Below are 16,313 nucleotides of genomic sequence, written 5' to 3' on the forward strand. Positions count from 1 at the left end.
TACCTCTTCATGACTCAATGCCAAGATCACACTGCTTAAACCATGTGGGATAGAAGATGCTATTAAAATTCCCTTTTAAATCCTGGTCTGCTATGCCCACCGAAAACCAAAAATTACGAGAGACAAGGAAAGACAAGCTGACCTTACTAGGGAGGTGAGCTTGATTCAACTGTCTAATGATTGCAGTCAGGATGGCAGTTTTACAGTATATTGCATTACATAATGAACTTTACAGGCCAAATACTTGTATGGGAATCTATAGAAGAAGATGAAACATGTCAGAAGTTAATTCCTTAGGTAATGTCCACTTTCAAGTATAAATTCAAATAGGTGTGATTTTGGTTTTCACACATTTTATTGATTACTTTGAATGTATATTTTTTTGAACAACCTTAATTTGGAACTTGGGCCAGGTTTTTGACCGAGTTCTATCAAGCGTGCATTGTAATCTTGGTGCCTTGCAAATGTCATTGCTACTATTTATGAGTTTTCATGATTGTATCTGATAGGCAAAAGACTCTTGGTATCATTGTTCCCATAGTTTAGGAACACATCTAATATGTCTTCCAGATGTTTTTAAGCTCAAGCACGTATCCTGAAATCCATGGCTTCTTACATGCAAAGGAACAGGGAAAGAAGTCTTGGAAAAAAGCTTACTTTTTCCTCAGAAGATCTGGTTTATATTTTTCTACTAAAGGCACATCCAAGGTAAGCCACGGTACTTTGGGGTATGTTATGATCTATCTATTAGCTCTATGATATCAGGTTCGATTTTGTTATGGTGATTACTTTCCTAACTAAAGAGTTGAAAACTGGTTTGAATCCGAGTCATCTACTCTAATATGTTTTAAAGGTTTTCACACTTGCTTTCCACCGAGTCTGTCTACTCTACAGCATTCATGACTCTGGATGCTCTTCCTCATATATCAAAGGCATCCATTCCTTCCACTCCAAACCACTTTTACTTGGTTTATTCTCATCTGAGGCTTCAGATTTGAAATATAGTGCCGAATGTAATTTATACTTCTTTTCAAAACAGATTTATTTCAGTTTATGTGTGTGTTATATTGTGTGCCTGAACCTGTGCCCTACATTCATGCAGGACCCTGTAGATGTAAGAAGTGTTAGGTCTCCTGGACATGGAGTTATAGGCAGCTGTGGGCCACTGAATGGGTGCTAGGAACTGAATCCTGGTTTTCTACAGAAGCAATAAATGCTCTTAACCATTGAGGTATCTCTGCAGTCCCTACACCTTAAAAACCAACCAACCAAACAACTAAACAACCCACCCTTCTGTTTTGTATAACTGGACTCCAGAGGCGGGAAAATCTATCCTAAGAGCTGAGGCAATAGGATTTTAAATGTTGGCTGTTGAGCAATAAAAGTACTTTTGTAATCCACATATCAGGCAGGTGAAATGGCTCAGCACTCACTGCTAGATCTAACAACCTGCGTTCAAGATAGTTTGAACTCACATGCTGGAGGGAAAGAGCTGACTCCCACTTTTCCTTTGAACTTCACAAGCACACTGTGGTGTGTACACATACACAATATAATTTACACATGGAACTAATTCTAAATAATTCCAGTAAAAAATTGGGGACATAAGAACACTTCGATTTTTTTTAGATCTCAGTATTTCTGCTATGTTATATAAGACATGGCATGTCTACCTAAGCAAAGACAATGATTCTTGGTTTTGCTTCTTCTTTTTTCCTGTGAGGAGGTCTTGGTTGAATACTTTTAATGTCATGTGAAGTGAGTACTGCGTGGGAGTGACTAACCACTACTGTAAGACTTGGTGATAGAGTTGTGAATTACATGTTAGTGAAAGCCCTAAGTGCCATCTTTCCTTCTCCTTTCTTACATATGAATATATGTACTAATAGATTTTGACAACTAAATCAATATAGTCTTTAATATGCATTTTTATTATCAAATCAGTTTCTGTCAGTGAATAATATATTATAGTTTTAAAAGTCATAGCAGTAAGAAAGCCTTTCTATGTCTTAATTCCTCATTTCATTTTTTTTCTTAAAAAATGGTTTTCTTAAAAAAAAAAAAGTCTATTCTGGCCAAGCATGGTGGCACATGATTTTAGACCCAGGACTTTGAGGTGAAGTCAGGAAGATCTCAGTGAATTTGAGGCTAGCCTGGTCTATCTAGAGAGTTCCAGGATAGCTAGGACTATGTAGAGAGATCCTGTCTCAAAAACCCAAACTAAGAAAGTAAATAAATATAAAAAATATTCTTCTTTTTCCAACCAAGTCAAGAAGTACATGCTGGGGAACAATGACACACAACGACATCTTTTGAGTTGTAATAGCTTACTGGTAAATGGTAATACAATGTTTTCCATTTGGACAGGGTTTTTCACACTGTAGAATGTACTCTGTGTGTGCCTGCATGCATGTGTGTGTGCGCTGCCTAAACACTGTGTATACGACACCACCTGGGATCTTGTTAAAATGCAGATGTTGATTCAATGGGCCTGGTATGGGCACTGAGATTTTACCTTTCTAGCAAGCTCCAGATGAGACTGGTTCTGTAGGGTCAGTGCTCACGCTGCTAGTCGCAAGGTTTTGGAGAACAAATGCATTTTGGCCAGTTTTGATTATATAGTCAACCTTAGAATTAAACACTTCTCTAAGTTATTAACCTATCACTGAGTACTATGACCCAGTGATTTCCTACGGCCAGCTCCAAATCTCTCGGATTTTCCAGAGAAGCAATAGCTGCTCATGATTTCCCCTTGCCCTGACAATCAGACACTTTCCAAGCCAGGTAATTTCCCTGAACTCTTCCGTGCAGGCTCCTCTCCTTTGGTGGAACAAGATGGCCACACAGCCAGCTGTCAGCACACACACATGTGAGGGATGTTTGTATCTGAAAGAAACAGGATTTTCTTTCTCTTTTTTTCCCATCTTTTTCTCAGGAAGCCAAATTTCCTCCTGTGGCAGACGTGACCACTCAACATTGAGATGACACAAACACTTTCAAAAGCCTTTGCGGGCGTCTGTTTTACTCTTTTAGTTTGACATGATGGTTAATGAGAATCGGAAACTTACAATAGGAATTTGTTTGTTACAGGAAGTAAAATTAAACAAACTGCCCCTCGTCAATTTAAATGAAATTGTATGCAGCTCTCGGTTATTTAAGAAAATGGCAACCCCTTTTCCTTTTGGCTTTTTTTGTGACATTGCTGTGGAATTTTGCTTGAGGTCATGTTATTTTGGCCGAGGTGGAAATTGTGCAATATGGGAAATGCAAAAGATATTGTGGAACTGTGCATCCAAGTCAGTGTTCACATATGTATTTTTTTTTAAAGGAACCACGGCATTTGCAGTTTTTCAGCGAATTCAGCACTAGTAATGTTTACATATCACTGGCAGGCAAAAAAAAACACGGAGGAGCGCCAACTCCCTATGGATTCTGCTTTAAGGTACAGGCTTAATGTTTTGATAGATGAGTAAAGCAAGCCTCAGCCTCTTAGGTAAGCTTGAGTTTCTTTCGATTTCTTTTGAAAAGAGATAGAGTTCTCTTATGTATAGGAGAATTTTAGTGGCTTTTATTTCAACAGGTGTTACCTTCAAGATATGCATTAACAATAAATCATGTGCTGTGGCCTTCTAGCCTAACAAAGCAGGAGGGCCCCGGGACCTGAAAATGCTCTGTGCAGAAGACGAACAGAGCAGGATGTGCTGGGTGACCGCCATTAGATTGCTTAAGGTAATTTCTCAGGACGGGTGGGTGCTTGTGAAATGCTCTGTCATCTGGAAGTGTTTAAAGACACATCTGCTTCCCAATGTGAAGATGTTCTACTAATCTCTGTGGCTATAAGAGAAAAAGAAAAATAATCACTACTGTCTTTAGTTAAAGAGATGAACATACAGAATAGAGCGGCTAACCCTAATCTGTGAGTCTTTTGTGCGTGAAGTAGGTATTTTGCTTCTAAAAATGACTTTTTGTTATAAGTCTCATATATGTGTGTGTGTGTGTGTGTGTGTGTGTGTGTGTGTGTATATATATATATATCCACCGTAGCTGAGTGACAGGACACCTGTATAAAATTTAGACTGTGTTTGCAAAATTGCCCCAAACCCACAGGGAACTTTTAAAAACTTTTCCCTTGAATATTGCTAACTGGAATTATTGTACATTCTACTTGAGTGTGTGTGTGTTCATTGAGAATTTCCTACATCTTTTGATCACTTGATCATATTCGCCATCCCTCCTACAACTCTTCCTGGATCCACCCTTCCATGGCTGTGTACTTTGCCCCCCTCCATTAAGCCCGATTTCTGCTCTGCAAGTGTTCTTAATGTTTGCCTTTACCCTGGAGTGTGGCTGACACTCTTAACCAACACTGATTCCCCCCCCTTCCAGCAGCGACTGTTTTATTAACTGTTTTGTAGTTTAATGATCACGGGTGAAACTGGTGCACACATTTAATTTTGAACATGTTTTTGAAGCATACCTTGGATGCCATGTTGAAATTAAAATTTTGTTAGTATAACTTGTTGATGAAACTTTGAGGAGGGTTAGAATGTTCTAAAGGTAGATAAAAACAGGGAGGACACAGACTGGTTTCTTCCAAATTTTGTTGAAAACACATTTAGGAGCCATTAAAATGACTCAAAAGTAAAGGAACTTGTCCCAAACATAATGACCTGAATTTGACACCAGAGACCCAAAAAGTAGTCTTTTGCCCCCACTTGTATACGAAAACTTTCAAATGGACTCATGCATATATAAGCCCACAATAGATAAGTAAATAGATGAATAGATAAAAATTCAAGCAATTTTCAAAAGCATATTTAGTTTTAAAGTGTTTATGCTAGTAAATTTGTTACACCTTTAATTTTCTAATTATGAAAATAATTGACCAATATTTCCTTCTGAAAATGCTGCTTTGTTAGTAATAATTGTGGAAATTACAAAAAAAATTTCATTGAAAAAGTTATAACCCAAAGAATATGCCTGCCTATACAGTCAGTTCTCCATTGCTACTGAGGTTCACAAGTACGTGGGTTACTACTGTTCTTAAATCTTCCTTATAAAATGGAAGTTTCAGCATATTCTGAGACATTCTTCATAATTCATACTTGAGAACTGGTATGATTTGCCAATGTATAAATCTTATATTGATTACATCATATAATGTACCACATACTATACTAATTATCATGTATCATATCACTTCATATATGAGCAGAGAAAGATTTAGATAACTAAGTGTATGCTAAAACCAGCTTTTTGCTGTGTTCAGAAATAAAAATTAGAGAAAACCAAGTCTTGTTTGAAATGTTTAGTGTCCCCCATTTTCCTTCAGCTGTGGCAGAAAAGGAAGAGGCAGAAGAAGCTTACTGGCTTCCTTCTTGGTTTACACTTGGTGTGTGTTCTGGGTCCTAGGTTCCTTCCTGTCTTTGTTATGGTGTTCTTACTATCTTTAATGCGTTAACCCTTTCCTGGCACCCTGGATAGGTGTGAGATCAGAGCAAAGACAGCAAAGAAGAGAGAACTGAATCATGTCATGCCAGGTGCAGAGAGAAGCTTTATTTTGTCATTTTCTTGGTTTTAATTGAGTTCATCAAGTTATCTTAATATGAACAATTTATGTCTCACGCATTCAGTGTGTTGTGCATCCACAACTTCCATTTAGGTCCAAAAGAAGATAGTGTTCTCAATAAGTAGTTTCTCCCAGGCCCTGGTAGCCACTGATCTGAGCTGTCTTTATGAGTTCACCTCTCTTGTGACTGGACTGATATAGGAACCCTTCTATACTGACATTTGTTTATCCACTAATGGACTATTTTGGTTGGTTCTATATTTTGACTGGTGGTGTGCTTGCAATTCTATCGCTGTCGAGTCAGAGACACAAGAGTCTCTGGAATGTGGTAGCTGGCTGGCCTACCAAGTCTTCAGGCTTGCGGCTCAATGAGAGAGACATGTCTAAAAAATGAAGTGGAAACTAGTTGAGGAAGACTCAGGGCATGAATCCCCGGCTTTCAAACACATGTATGCCCACACATGGGCACTTATCTGCATACAAAATCACACATACACATGAACATATACACTGACCTAAGGTGCACAAGAGAAATTCGTTTTTTCTTTGGAAAATACTCTAGTTATATAATAAAGTATAGAGAATCTGAGGCTTAGAAAAGAGAATCATTGCTACCGTATTGTGTTGTATCCTGGTTAAGTGTCAGCTCTTTCCGTGCCCATCAATTAGAACACGGCCAGCTTCTCTCTAGCCTAGTTTGGTGCCTATCTGCCCCTCCATGGGACAGGCAAATGTTGAGGTGACCCATGCCCTACCCCTCGGCCAGAGTTAAATGCTTTCTAAAGACCCCCAGCAGCACAGAGGCACTGCCAGGACCGGGGACAATACATCTTTGAAGAAAACCGTCTTATTAGTAGGTAGCTGGCTTTTCAATGCTGATAAATAAAAGGTGGCCAAGCAGCATGTTTCTTGTGAAAGTGTTGGTTTGAGGTTACTATCTGTTCTCTAACATGAATGTATCTAGGAATTAAGCTCCTCTGAGTTTATGTAGTTATTGTTGGTTCGAAGTTAAATTCATTAAGTCCCATTAATGTCACTCAAACTTTAAATTAAAGTAATAATTTTTAGAAGTAGAGAAATAATTGGATAAATGGTCGGTTAGAGGATTTTAAAAGTGAGTGTGGGTTTGGATTCATGTTAAAATCAAAATCGTGAGAGCAGTAATTCTCCTACTCCTCTCTGACATTTTTTTTTTAAATTACCAAACATATTCTCTTTGTGGGAATTACTTTAAGGACATAGTCTTCAATGGAAAAATAGCTGTTCTGCAATGTTTAAATAGAATTCATTCTGGGGATAAAATTCCTTGCTTTCAACTTTTCTATTCACTTTCCATATCGGCTATGATACCCTACCACCAGTTCTTCTATTAGTTCAGGAAACAGTATGTGACCCTCGAGGCTTGGGCAAGGTAGAGGTTTCTAAGTATTGTGCAGGTGGGCATAAGCCAACACTTACCCTTAGGAGACAGCTCAAGTCACAGGGGCTGCTCTAGGCAGGCAAAGTAAGTGAAAGAAGATGACCCAGACTAGAAAAACGACCAAGAGATCTGAAGCCAGCTAGTAAGTACGAGTCTGATCTGGACAGGGAGGCCCAAGCTATACTCTGGCCCTGGGTTGTGAGGCTGAGGCCAGATCAAGGCTTCTCAAACCAGAAAGGCAGGTGTCATGTGTCTGATGGTTGGACATCAGCTACTCTATGAGGTGGATATGGCATTGGCCATTCTTCAATTCACAGTGGAACAGATAAGAAATGAGGATCTTCAACTTAGAGTTGATGGTGTCGTCTACTTCCCCCAAACTGCTGTCCATAGATTCTAAGCTTGCCTATGCCTTCTTGTTCAGATCCGCACTGTTGCCTGCGATGCTGCAAGAGCCATTCAGAGGCAATTGCTGAGGCATAAGATGGCACTAGGAACGATGCAGAGGCTTGTGTTAGAATCCAGTTGCTAGGACCTAACCAGGGTTCATTGTCGCTCCATGCAATAACAATATATGAAGAGTGTGTTGAAATGAATTGGTAAAGCTGTCCATTCCATTGCTTTCTTTTTTTTCATTTTTTATTGGATATTTTATTTACATTTCCAATGTGATCCCCTTTCCCCATTCCCCCCCACATCCAGGAATCCCCTATTCTATCCCCCCTTCTCCTGCTTCTATGAGGATGTGCCCCCACCCCTTTCTTTCTGTTAGCAAAGTGGCAAACTCAAGGGGCAAGCAGTCAGATTCTTAGACAGACATCTCCAAAGTGGGTTGGTTCAGAACAGTTACATGCTTGCTTCTCATACTGATTATCCTGGCCCACCTTCCCACAGTAGCCTTCTGGTTCATTCTCCAAGATACTGCCTCCTGAAAGTAAAGACACAGCTGTTTTTTTTTTAATTTTTTGGGAAATCGAACCTCTCTGCCTGAAATCCATGTAATTCCCTACTACTTTGATGCATGAAGTAAAAAAAAATTGATGCCATAAGAGTACCTAAATTAAAAATGGGCTAGGGAGATACTTTAACTGATGAAGCAATTTTACAGGTGGGAGGATCACAGTCATTAGACACATGGAATCCCCAGAACCCATGTGAAAAAGGTTAGCTTGAGGATATGAGTTTGCAATGGCAGTTTGGGAAGGCAGAGGCAGGCTCGAGGCTTGCTGGTCATCCAGCTTTGCCTACTTCACAAGTTCTCAGAATGTGACTGTTTTCTAAAAGGAAGAAGAAAAAAAGAAGACAATAATTGAGGAATGACATCTAAAACTGGTCTCTGGACTACACACACACACACACACACACACACACACACACACACAGAGGAGAGCGGGGTAGACATAGGCTTGCATATACATACAAGTAAATATTTATAGAAGGATAATGTACTACTAAGGGTTCTTGCACATGAGACCACATTTATAACTTAATTAATCAGCAAAGCAATTCATCCATCAGACATCAGAGGGATTGAATTTCTCAGTGATATTTAGGATGTATAAGATTTTAAAATTATCATTGTCCCAAAAGGATAACATCTTTCCCAAGTCAGCTTCATCACAATCAAAAACCCCCTATTCCATCCTCCTCCTCCTTTGTTCTGGTGAGGTATACTAAAAGCTTCAGGTCTAAGTGAAAACACTGCCTTTTAAAATGTATCCTTTTAAGGCTCTGAAATTAATATTTCAAAAATATGGTTGCTTACTTGTTTCAAGGAAATATTATCCCCGTATCCCCCTACCCCTAGAGCCCTCCCTGTTACTTAGCCTTTCTAGGTCTGTGGCTTGTAGCATGATTATCTTTTACTTTATAGCTAATATCCACTTACAAGTGAGTACATACCATGTTTATCTTTCTGGATCTAGGTCAACTCACTCATAATTTTTTTCTAGTTCCATCTATTTGCCTATGAATTTCATGATGTCTTTTTTTTTAAATCTGCTGAGTAATACACCATTGTTTAAATGTGCCACACTTTCTCTATTCTTTGGTTAAGGGATATTTATGCTGTTTCCAGCTTCTTGTTATTGTGAGTAAAGCTGCTTTGAACATCTTTGACCAAGTGTACTTGTGGTAGAATGGAGCATCCTATGGATATATACCCAAGAGTGCTATTGCTGGGATTTGAGGGAGATAGAGCCTAATTTTTCTGAAGAAGTGTCATTTTGATTTCCATCCATAGTGGAAATCAAAATGTGTACAAGTTTGTCCTTCCACCAGCAATGGAGAAATGAAATGTGAGGAAGCAGGTGGGACAGGGGTGAGTGGGTTGTGGGAGCCAGAGGTATCATAGATACTGGGAGAGCATGTCCCAGGCAATCAACTAAGCAGGGCTCTTGGGGGCTCACAGAGACTGAAGCAGCAACCGTGGAGCCTGCATGGGTCTGTATTAAGTCCCCTGCATATGTGCTATGGTTGTTGGCTTGGTGTTTTGGGGGGACTTATAACAGCGGAAGGGGGTGTCTCTGACTCCTTTCACTTCTCTCAGGACCCTTTCCTCCTACTGGGCTTCCTTACAGAGCATTAATGTGAGGGTTTGTTGCTTGTCTTATTGTATCTTGTGCTGTGTTTGGTAGATGTCCCTGGGAGGCCTGCTCTTTTCTGAGGGGGAAATGAGGGTATAGATCTGGGGGAGAGGGGAAATGGTGAGAAACTTGGAGGAGTAGGTGGAGGGAGAGCTGTGATTGAGATATGTGAATGAGGGAAAATTGAATAAAAATCCAAAAGAAAATGTTTTAGTTCGTGTTTGTATTGATAATGTATAGCTTATGAAGGTGTTGACATTCAGTGAGTTGATATCTTGAGAATGTTTACTTTTCCTGTCTGTTCTGTAGTTTGGCATGCAGCTGTACCAGAACTATATGCATCCATACCAAGGAAGAAGCGCCTGCAGTTCTCAGAGCGTATCTCCCATGGTAAGGATCAAAGTTTTGAATCTGGACTTTGAAATTACATTATTTACTGCTAGATTACACTAAACACATAATGTCATTACAGTTTGTCTTGTGACCAAATACAGTAATTCTTCTGTAACATTCTTAAGTAATGTTATAAAGAAGTTTTGGTTTTGTGTTTTGTATATGTTCAGTCCCTGTAATTAAAAATAAAACAGAAAAATATAAAACATTCAACATAAGTTAATAATTTTATGTGTTAAACTAAAATAAATTGAAAGACTTCTCTAAGCCATTCTGTTCGGTTATGATATTTGATTATGCGGTCATAATAAGATATTTTGCAGAATATTTGTCTTTGCATTATGGATTATGCCTTAACAACCATTGGTTTGGATTGCAGAGTTATAGACTCTTTCAATATTAATTTAGAATTATTATTGCCACATAACGTAGGATTTACCTACGTTACCTTAGAGTTCTAAAGGTACATTATAAATATCTAGGTTTTTCTGAATTCTGATTTTTTAATAATGATTCTTTTTAAAGTTCTAGGCCCTTAAAAAATAGCTGCTTTCTAGAAAACTACAAAACTGGAAGCCAAAATCTAGGTCATTCGTGACATCAGTACAGAACTGCTTCTCCAACTCTATCTTGGATATTCATTTGCAGATACACACAGATACACACAGACATACACAGACATCTACAGATACACACAAACACACAGACACACAGACACACACACACACACACACACACACACACATTATGCTTTCTCTAGTACTTATAATTTTAATTTCCTGTACATTCACACAAAAATAATGTTTCTCATGTAATGGTCACCTTCTGCTGCTTTGCTGTACTCCCTATTGTTGAGTGCATTCAAGATTCAGACATATGTGCCTGTAGTACAACTTACTTAGTGTGAAATATGTATTTCCATTGAGGTTAAAATACATACTTCATGGCTGTGACCAAGGAATTTACATGTGTTCCACAAGTCAGGTAGCAGATGAAGTGCCCAGTTCTAGGAATGAAGCATGAAATGATGCTGACCATGGAACCTGATAGGACCGTAGAGGAAAAGCTTTCCAATTTTGTGGTTATATTCCTTTAAGACATAGAGAGATAACTTTTCATCTTTGTATCATATTCTTATAAGCCTTAAGATAAGAAACTAAAAAGTGTGATGAATTTTATATTAGCAATCTCTTTAAGGTGGATGTTTTTAGAGTTTCTCAGCTTACTTTTATCTTCCAATCCACATATATATATAAAGCATATTGAATTTTATTATCTTAATCCTTCCCTAAATCCCTGCAAATTTCTTTCAGAGACTGAAGTTATTGGGATGAATGTGTTAACAGCAACTAAGCATTTGGAGGCAATTATTGTTTAATGTCCTTTTAATCATAGGGAAATGTTATAATCAAACTCCTTTCCATTTTCATCGCTGTCATTAGCATTCAAGTATGGGGGTCACGGTTACCTTTGTCTATTGAAATTGTGTAATATAGGAAATGCTGGCAGTCAAGGTATGTGTGAGATTATAGTTCCAGTGCTAATTGATCACTATGTATAGGAAGACAAACTCCGTAGTTGGGTATGGAGGCTAAAGAGGGAGAGAGATTCAGATGTCTGTGTGAGAAAGACCTGTCCATAAGGCAGGAGTTGTGATCAGAAAGGGGAGTATTTATCAATTTCATCTATGTGGTTCATAATTTCTGTGATGAGGACTTAGAAGATGTGGGAACATTTTGTTTATTTCGGTGTTTGTGGCCCAGCCCACGTTTCAACATTATTGTGAAAGCATCAGAGGCTTAATAGATGCCAGGCCCTATCTGTCCCCAACCTTAGCTGCTTTTTATCAGGGGCTACTGAGAGGAAGTCACATATAAAGGATAGGATACTTAGTTACACACCTGAAGGCATACTCTATAATTTTTTTTACATATATATTTTGAGAAATGATGGAAAAGTTCATACACTATAACGAACATCATAGCTATAAAGCTGCATATAGCTACTCCCTCATCAACCCTGCGATGAGAATCAGCAGCAACCCTTTCAGGAGGCCAAATATACCTGGTTTCTTTACAGGGTACAGTAAAGATTCATATGAAGTAAGGCTCTTGATTGGGCCCTAGCTGGAGTGAGGAGACGGTTAATTCACCCGTGTTCCTTCTATTCTCCACTTCTGACCCTGACCTACACATTCTAAACGAAAGTTCGTCCCTGTACCTCCTACTTTGTGGTCAAAAAAAGAACCCTAGACAAGACACAGCAAGCCACTTACTCCTGTTACCATAAGCTGTCTGCATGACTTTGGCTAACCACTGTTTTCCTACTGTGCGTGATAAAGGGATTACTGTACAGTCTTTGAGGACGATCGATCATATCTCTACTGTCCTGTGGCTCTGTAGGAATGAGCTGAAATGACAATGCAGGAGAAATTCCGTGGCCTCTTTGTAATGAGGGGGCTACACATTTATCCAGCTCCTTCAAATGGGATAGTGGACTGTGGCTACTAGGTACCTTGGAGTTAAACTCCCAGAGCGACAGACATGTTATGCAAACTGCACTGGGAGTGGGTGCATCTGATCTCAAAGTGTGAGTCATAAAACCCAAGCTTGCCCCAGAGCCCTTCTTCTTTGAAAAGAAGGCAAAGCTATTACAATCATGGACTATGTTTCTCGGGAAAAGCTCATTCATCCCTAGAAGAATGGGTGAGAATTTGAGGCAAATATTTGAGAAATCCAACCAGTTCTGAATGTTATCAGCATTGCTTTCCTATGTGAAGGAAATTGAGCTGAAAATGACCTTTCCAGTCTGTCAAACTCTGCTTCGCGTCTATTTCTTTGTCCACTAAAGGTAAACTATTAATTTTTCATCCACCACCTGCCATTCAGTAGAAAACATTTGCTCTGTTACTGTTTTCCCACAGTGTAGTTTCTGTAGCAAATAAAAATATTCTCCGTTTGTCTTATAATCTCCTTGCATTTGCCAGATAATTATGACCATGGGATCTTGTTTCCTATCCTTGCCTGGCATATTGTGGGGAATAAAAAAAGAAGATTGTGTTTATGTCTCTTTCCTAACATCATTTTTATGTTATCAGGAACTTGAGAGTGCAGAACCCGTCTTGGCATGTGGAGGTAGAGATATTACAAGGATCAAACTATCATTAGGATCGAGACCAGTTACTCTGTGGTTGGGTCAGGTAGATGATTTTCATTAAGGTCGGCAAAGCAAAGGCATATCCGACTGGTCCCCAGCCCAGCAGAGAAGATCACGGGGTGAGAAGGGCAAACTAAAGTGTGACAGCAAATAGAGATTACAGAGACAGCATCTGCCAGGAAAGAGCAGCTGTCAGTAATGAAAACTCCTGCAACAAACAGGAGATTGCGGGTCTCAGGGATAGACTTGGGCCATAATAAGACCACCGTTCCTCTCTCGTGTTTTGCAGAGAAAATATCAGATGCTAATCAACAGGGGTGTATGATGCAGTGATAAAGGAACCCTAAATGTTTTTCTTGTGGATAACATTTTGTTTGAAGTCTACACGTGACCACAGTCGGTTGGCTGAATCCTCAGAGAGACATGACATGGTACTCTCTGACAAGCCCCACATGCAGCGTGAATTGGCTTTCCCCACCATCACCCCTCACTGGCTTTCATTCCTCTAATAATTAGTGGAGAATAACTTAAAGAATAACGTAGTGTGCTGTTTCCTTTGGGAACATTTTATATCATGTCCCTGATGTATGAAGACAGCAAGGTTCTTGAGAGTTTGACAACTATTTCTCTTTTTCAGATTCTTGACTAGGAGGGGTTTCATATTTTCTAAAAAGATTTATTGTGAAATAAAAATCCTCTTAACTCCATTAACAAAAGTAAGATCCAGGCATTAGTTGATAGATTTTTAGAGGGTGTGTTTAAAAAAAATATTAGCAAAGAAGCTATGAGCTTTTCCCTTTAGGCCATCCTGGTTCTGAGGTACCACCTGGGGTTCAGACATATATCTGTACATCCCACTTTCCCACATGCCTCCCCACAGAGGAAACTGGTGATGCCTTAGACACAAACATTTAATATTATGGACAGATACGAACTATCATTCTACTGAATTTTACTTTCTGCGTAAAACCAGAATTGATGCACTAAATCTTAGAAATAAATGTTCAAAAACAAAGATGTTCAAGTTTTTTTGCATTTTAAAACATGAGCATTTTTATTCAGCAACAATGATACAATTTAGAATTATAACACACAGTCAATAGAACAAGTTTCTCAGTACTTTCAAATTCTTGACATGGCACTCTTTTGGTTTCATGGACAATAAATCGCCATTTCCGGGAATTTTCAGAAACTTCAAAATTGAATTTATTTTAAGAATATTTCTAATAAACTCCATACTATTATATCTGAATAGCTAAGATTCATGTTTAAAGAAAGAATATGTATATTTAAAATTAATAATAAAAATAAGACGTGAATACAAATTCTAAATAGATATATGCTAAGCTAATTATACTTCCCATTGCTATGAGTTTTATTTTTTAAATTTTTATTGATTGTTTTTCCTCATGCACCCTAATTCCACTTATCTCCCTGTCTCTTCCTATCCGTTCTTTGCCCTTGCCACCTCCCCACTAAAAGAAAGGAAAAAAGAAAATAAAAGTAACAAAGCAAATCAGAACAAAGCATAGGGTATTATAGAGTATAAAAGAGGAGGATACAATGAGTTATGGAGAATTTCTAATCGGAAAGTCTTTTCCATTTCTCTTAGTGTATTTTACCCACTTTGTATGATTCCAGCCTGATTTCTTTCTCAGCTACAGAACAAATGAGGGGGTTGTGTTACAGAAGTGGCAACAAAGATATGAAAAGAAAAGTAAATGAGGCAAGAATTCAAAATATATGAGAAAAAGATTTTCAATTAATAAATTTTGCACCATATCCAAGAAACCCAATTTAGGACATCATGGTATGAAATATATTTGGGATCATATCTATTATATATATATATATGAGTGGAGACATATGGCCAGGAAAACATTGAAGTTTAATGATGAAATATATATTGATAGTTCAAATGTTTAAGTTCAATTGTTTGTATTTTTTTCAGAGAAGCATATCAGAGAATTCCCTAGTAGCAATGGACTTCTCAGGTCAGAAGAGCAGAGTCATTGACAACCCCACTGAAGCTCTTTCAGTTGCTGTTGAGGAAGGACTTGCGTGGAGGGTACCAGTAGTTTCATTTTTCTCAAATGTCCATGATTTGAGTCATTTTACCCATGAAGCTGAGTTTTACTTTTGTTCCTTTTCTTGCTCAGAAAAAAGGATGTTTACGCCTGGGGAATCACGGGAGCCCCACTGCCCCATCCCAGAGCTCTGCTGTGAACATGGGTATGTCTGCTCTCAGTGAGGTCGATGTTCCTTTAGATACAGTCACATGGGATAGGACAGGAATGGAATGCAATGGAATCATGATCATGTCAGACAAACCTTTTTCTTCCTCCAGCTATCCATCGGTCCCAGCCATGGTTTCACCACAGAATTTCTAGAGATGAGGCTCAGCAACTGATTATTCGGCAGGGGCCTGTGGATGGGTAAGTCTGATACTTGCAGTTGTTGTGATCATGTTTGAATTTTTTTTGTACCTACAGGTGATGGTTACTTAGCACATGCAATGAAATTATAACTGTGCCTTATCACGAAGCAGAAGCCCTTTTTGTTCCATAAGCGTGGTAGTCACTGTATTCTAGCAGTGTTTAATATTTGTGCATAAATGACCAAATAACAGGATACTTTATCCTCGACCAGTTATCATTAATACTCACTTTATTTGTGTGAATTCTGACATCTCAGACACTAATGGATGAGCGGGGACAGCCAAGTCTGTTTGAGATGTCAACATTCTGGTTTGCACATATAATAGATATGATCTATTTCAAATATATTTCATAGCATGATGTTGTCCTAAATTGGATTTCTTGGATATGGTGCAAAGTATATTAATTGAAAATCTTTTTCTTATATATTTTGAATTCTTGCCACATTTATTTTTTCTTTTAATACCTTTATTGTCATTTCTCTAAAGTAGTATGTAGCTATAAAAATTACTTTTTGGTGATATCTCTTATTATTTTTAATGGGTATTATAGAGTATAAAAGAGGAGGATAAAATGAATTATGGAGCATTTAAATCAGAAGTCTTTTCTGTTTCTCTTAGTGTATTTCATCCACTTTGTATAATTCCAGCCAGATTTCATTCTCAACTGCAGAGCAAATGAGGGGGTTGTGTTGGTGTTTGAAGAGGAGAGAAACAGGACCCATTTAAACAATGGTGATGGGATCTTGTATC

General features: G+C 38.4%; 1 protein-coding gene across 2 annotated transcripts in view; it reads left to right on the forward strand.

Annotated features, from left to right (window-relative positions):
- Grb14 (growth factor receptor bound protein 14) overlaps positions 1 to 16,313 on the forward strand; it is a 104,546-nt gene that overhangs the window by 85,243 nt on the left and 2,990 nt on the right. For both annotated transcript variants that reach the window (XM_028769200.1, XM_028769201.1), the window contains 7 exons: positions 571 to 708; positions 3,329 to 3,442; positions 3,634 to 3,729; positions 9,884 to 9,964; positions 15,075 to 15,191; positions 15,283 to 15,355; positions 15,471 to 15,558. In XM_028769200.1, coding sequence (XP_028625033.1) covers positions 571 to 708; positions 3,329 to 3,442; positions 3,634 to 3,729; positions 9,884 to 9,964; positions 15,075 to 15,191; positions 15,283 to 15,355; positions 15,471 to 15,558 — 707 coding nt within the window. The remainder of the gene's footprint in view (positions 1 to 570; positions 709 to 3,328; positions 3,443 to 3,633; positions 3,730 to 9,883; positions 9,965 to 15,074; positions 15,192 to 15,282; positions 15,356 to 15,470; positions 15,559 to 16,313) is intronic.

Source organism: Grammomys surdaster, unplaced genomic scaffold (genome assembly GCF_004785775.1).
Source record: "Grammomys surdaster isolate TR1022 unplaced genomic scaffold, NIH_TR_1.0 191, whole genome shotgun sequence".
NCBI classification, from domain to species: Eukaryota; Metazoa; Chordata; class Mammalia; order Rodentia; family Muridae; genus Grammomys; species Grammomys surdaster.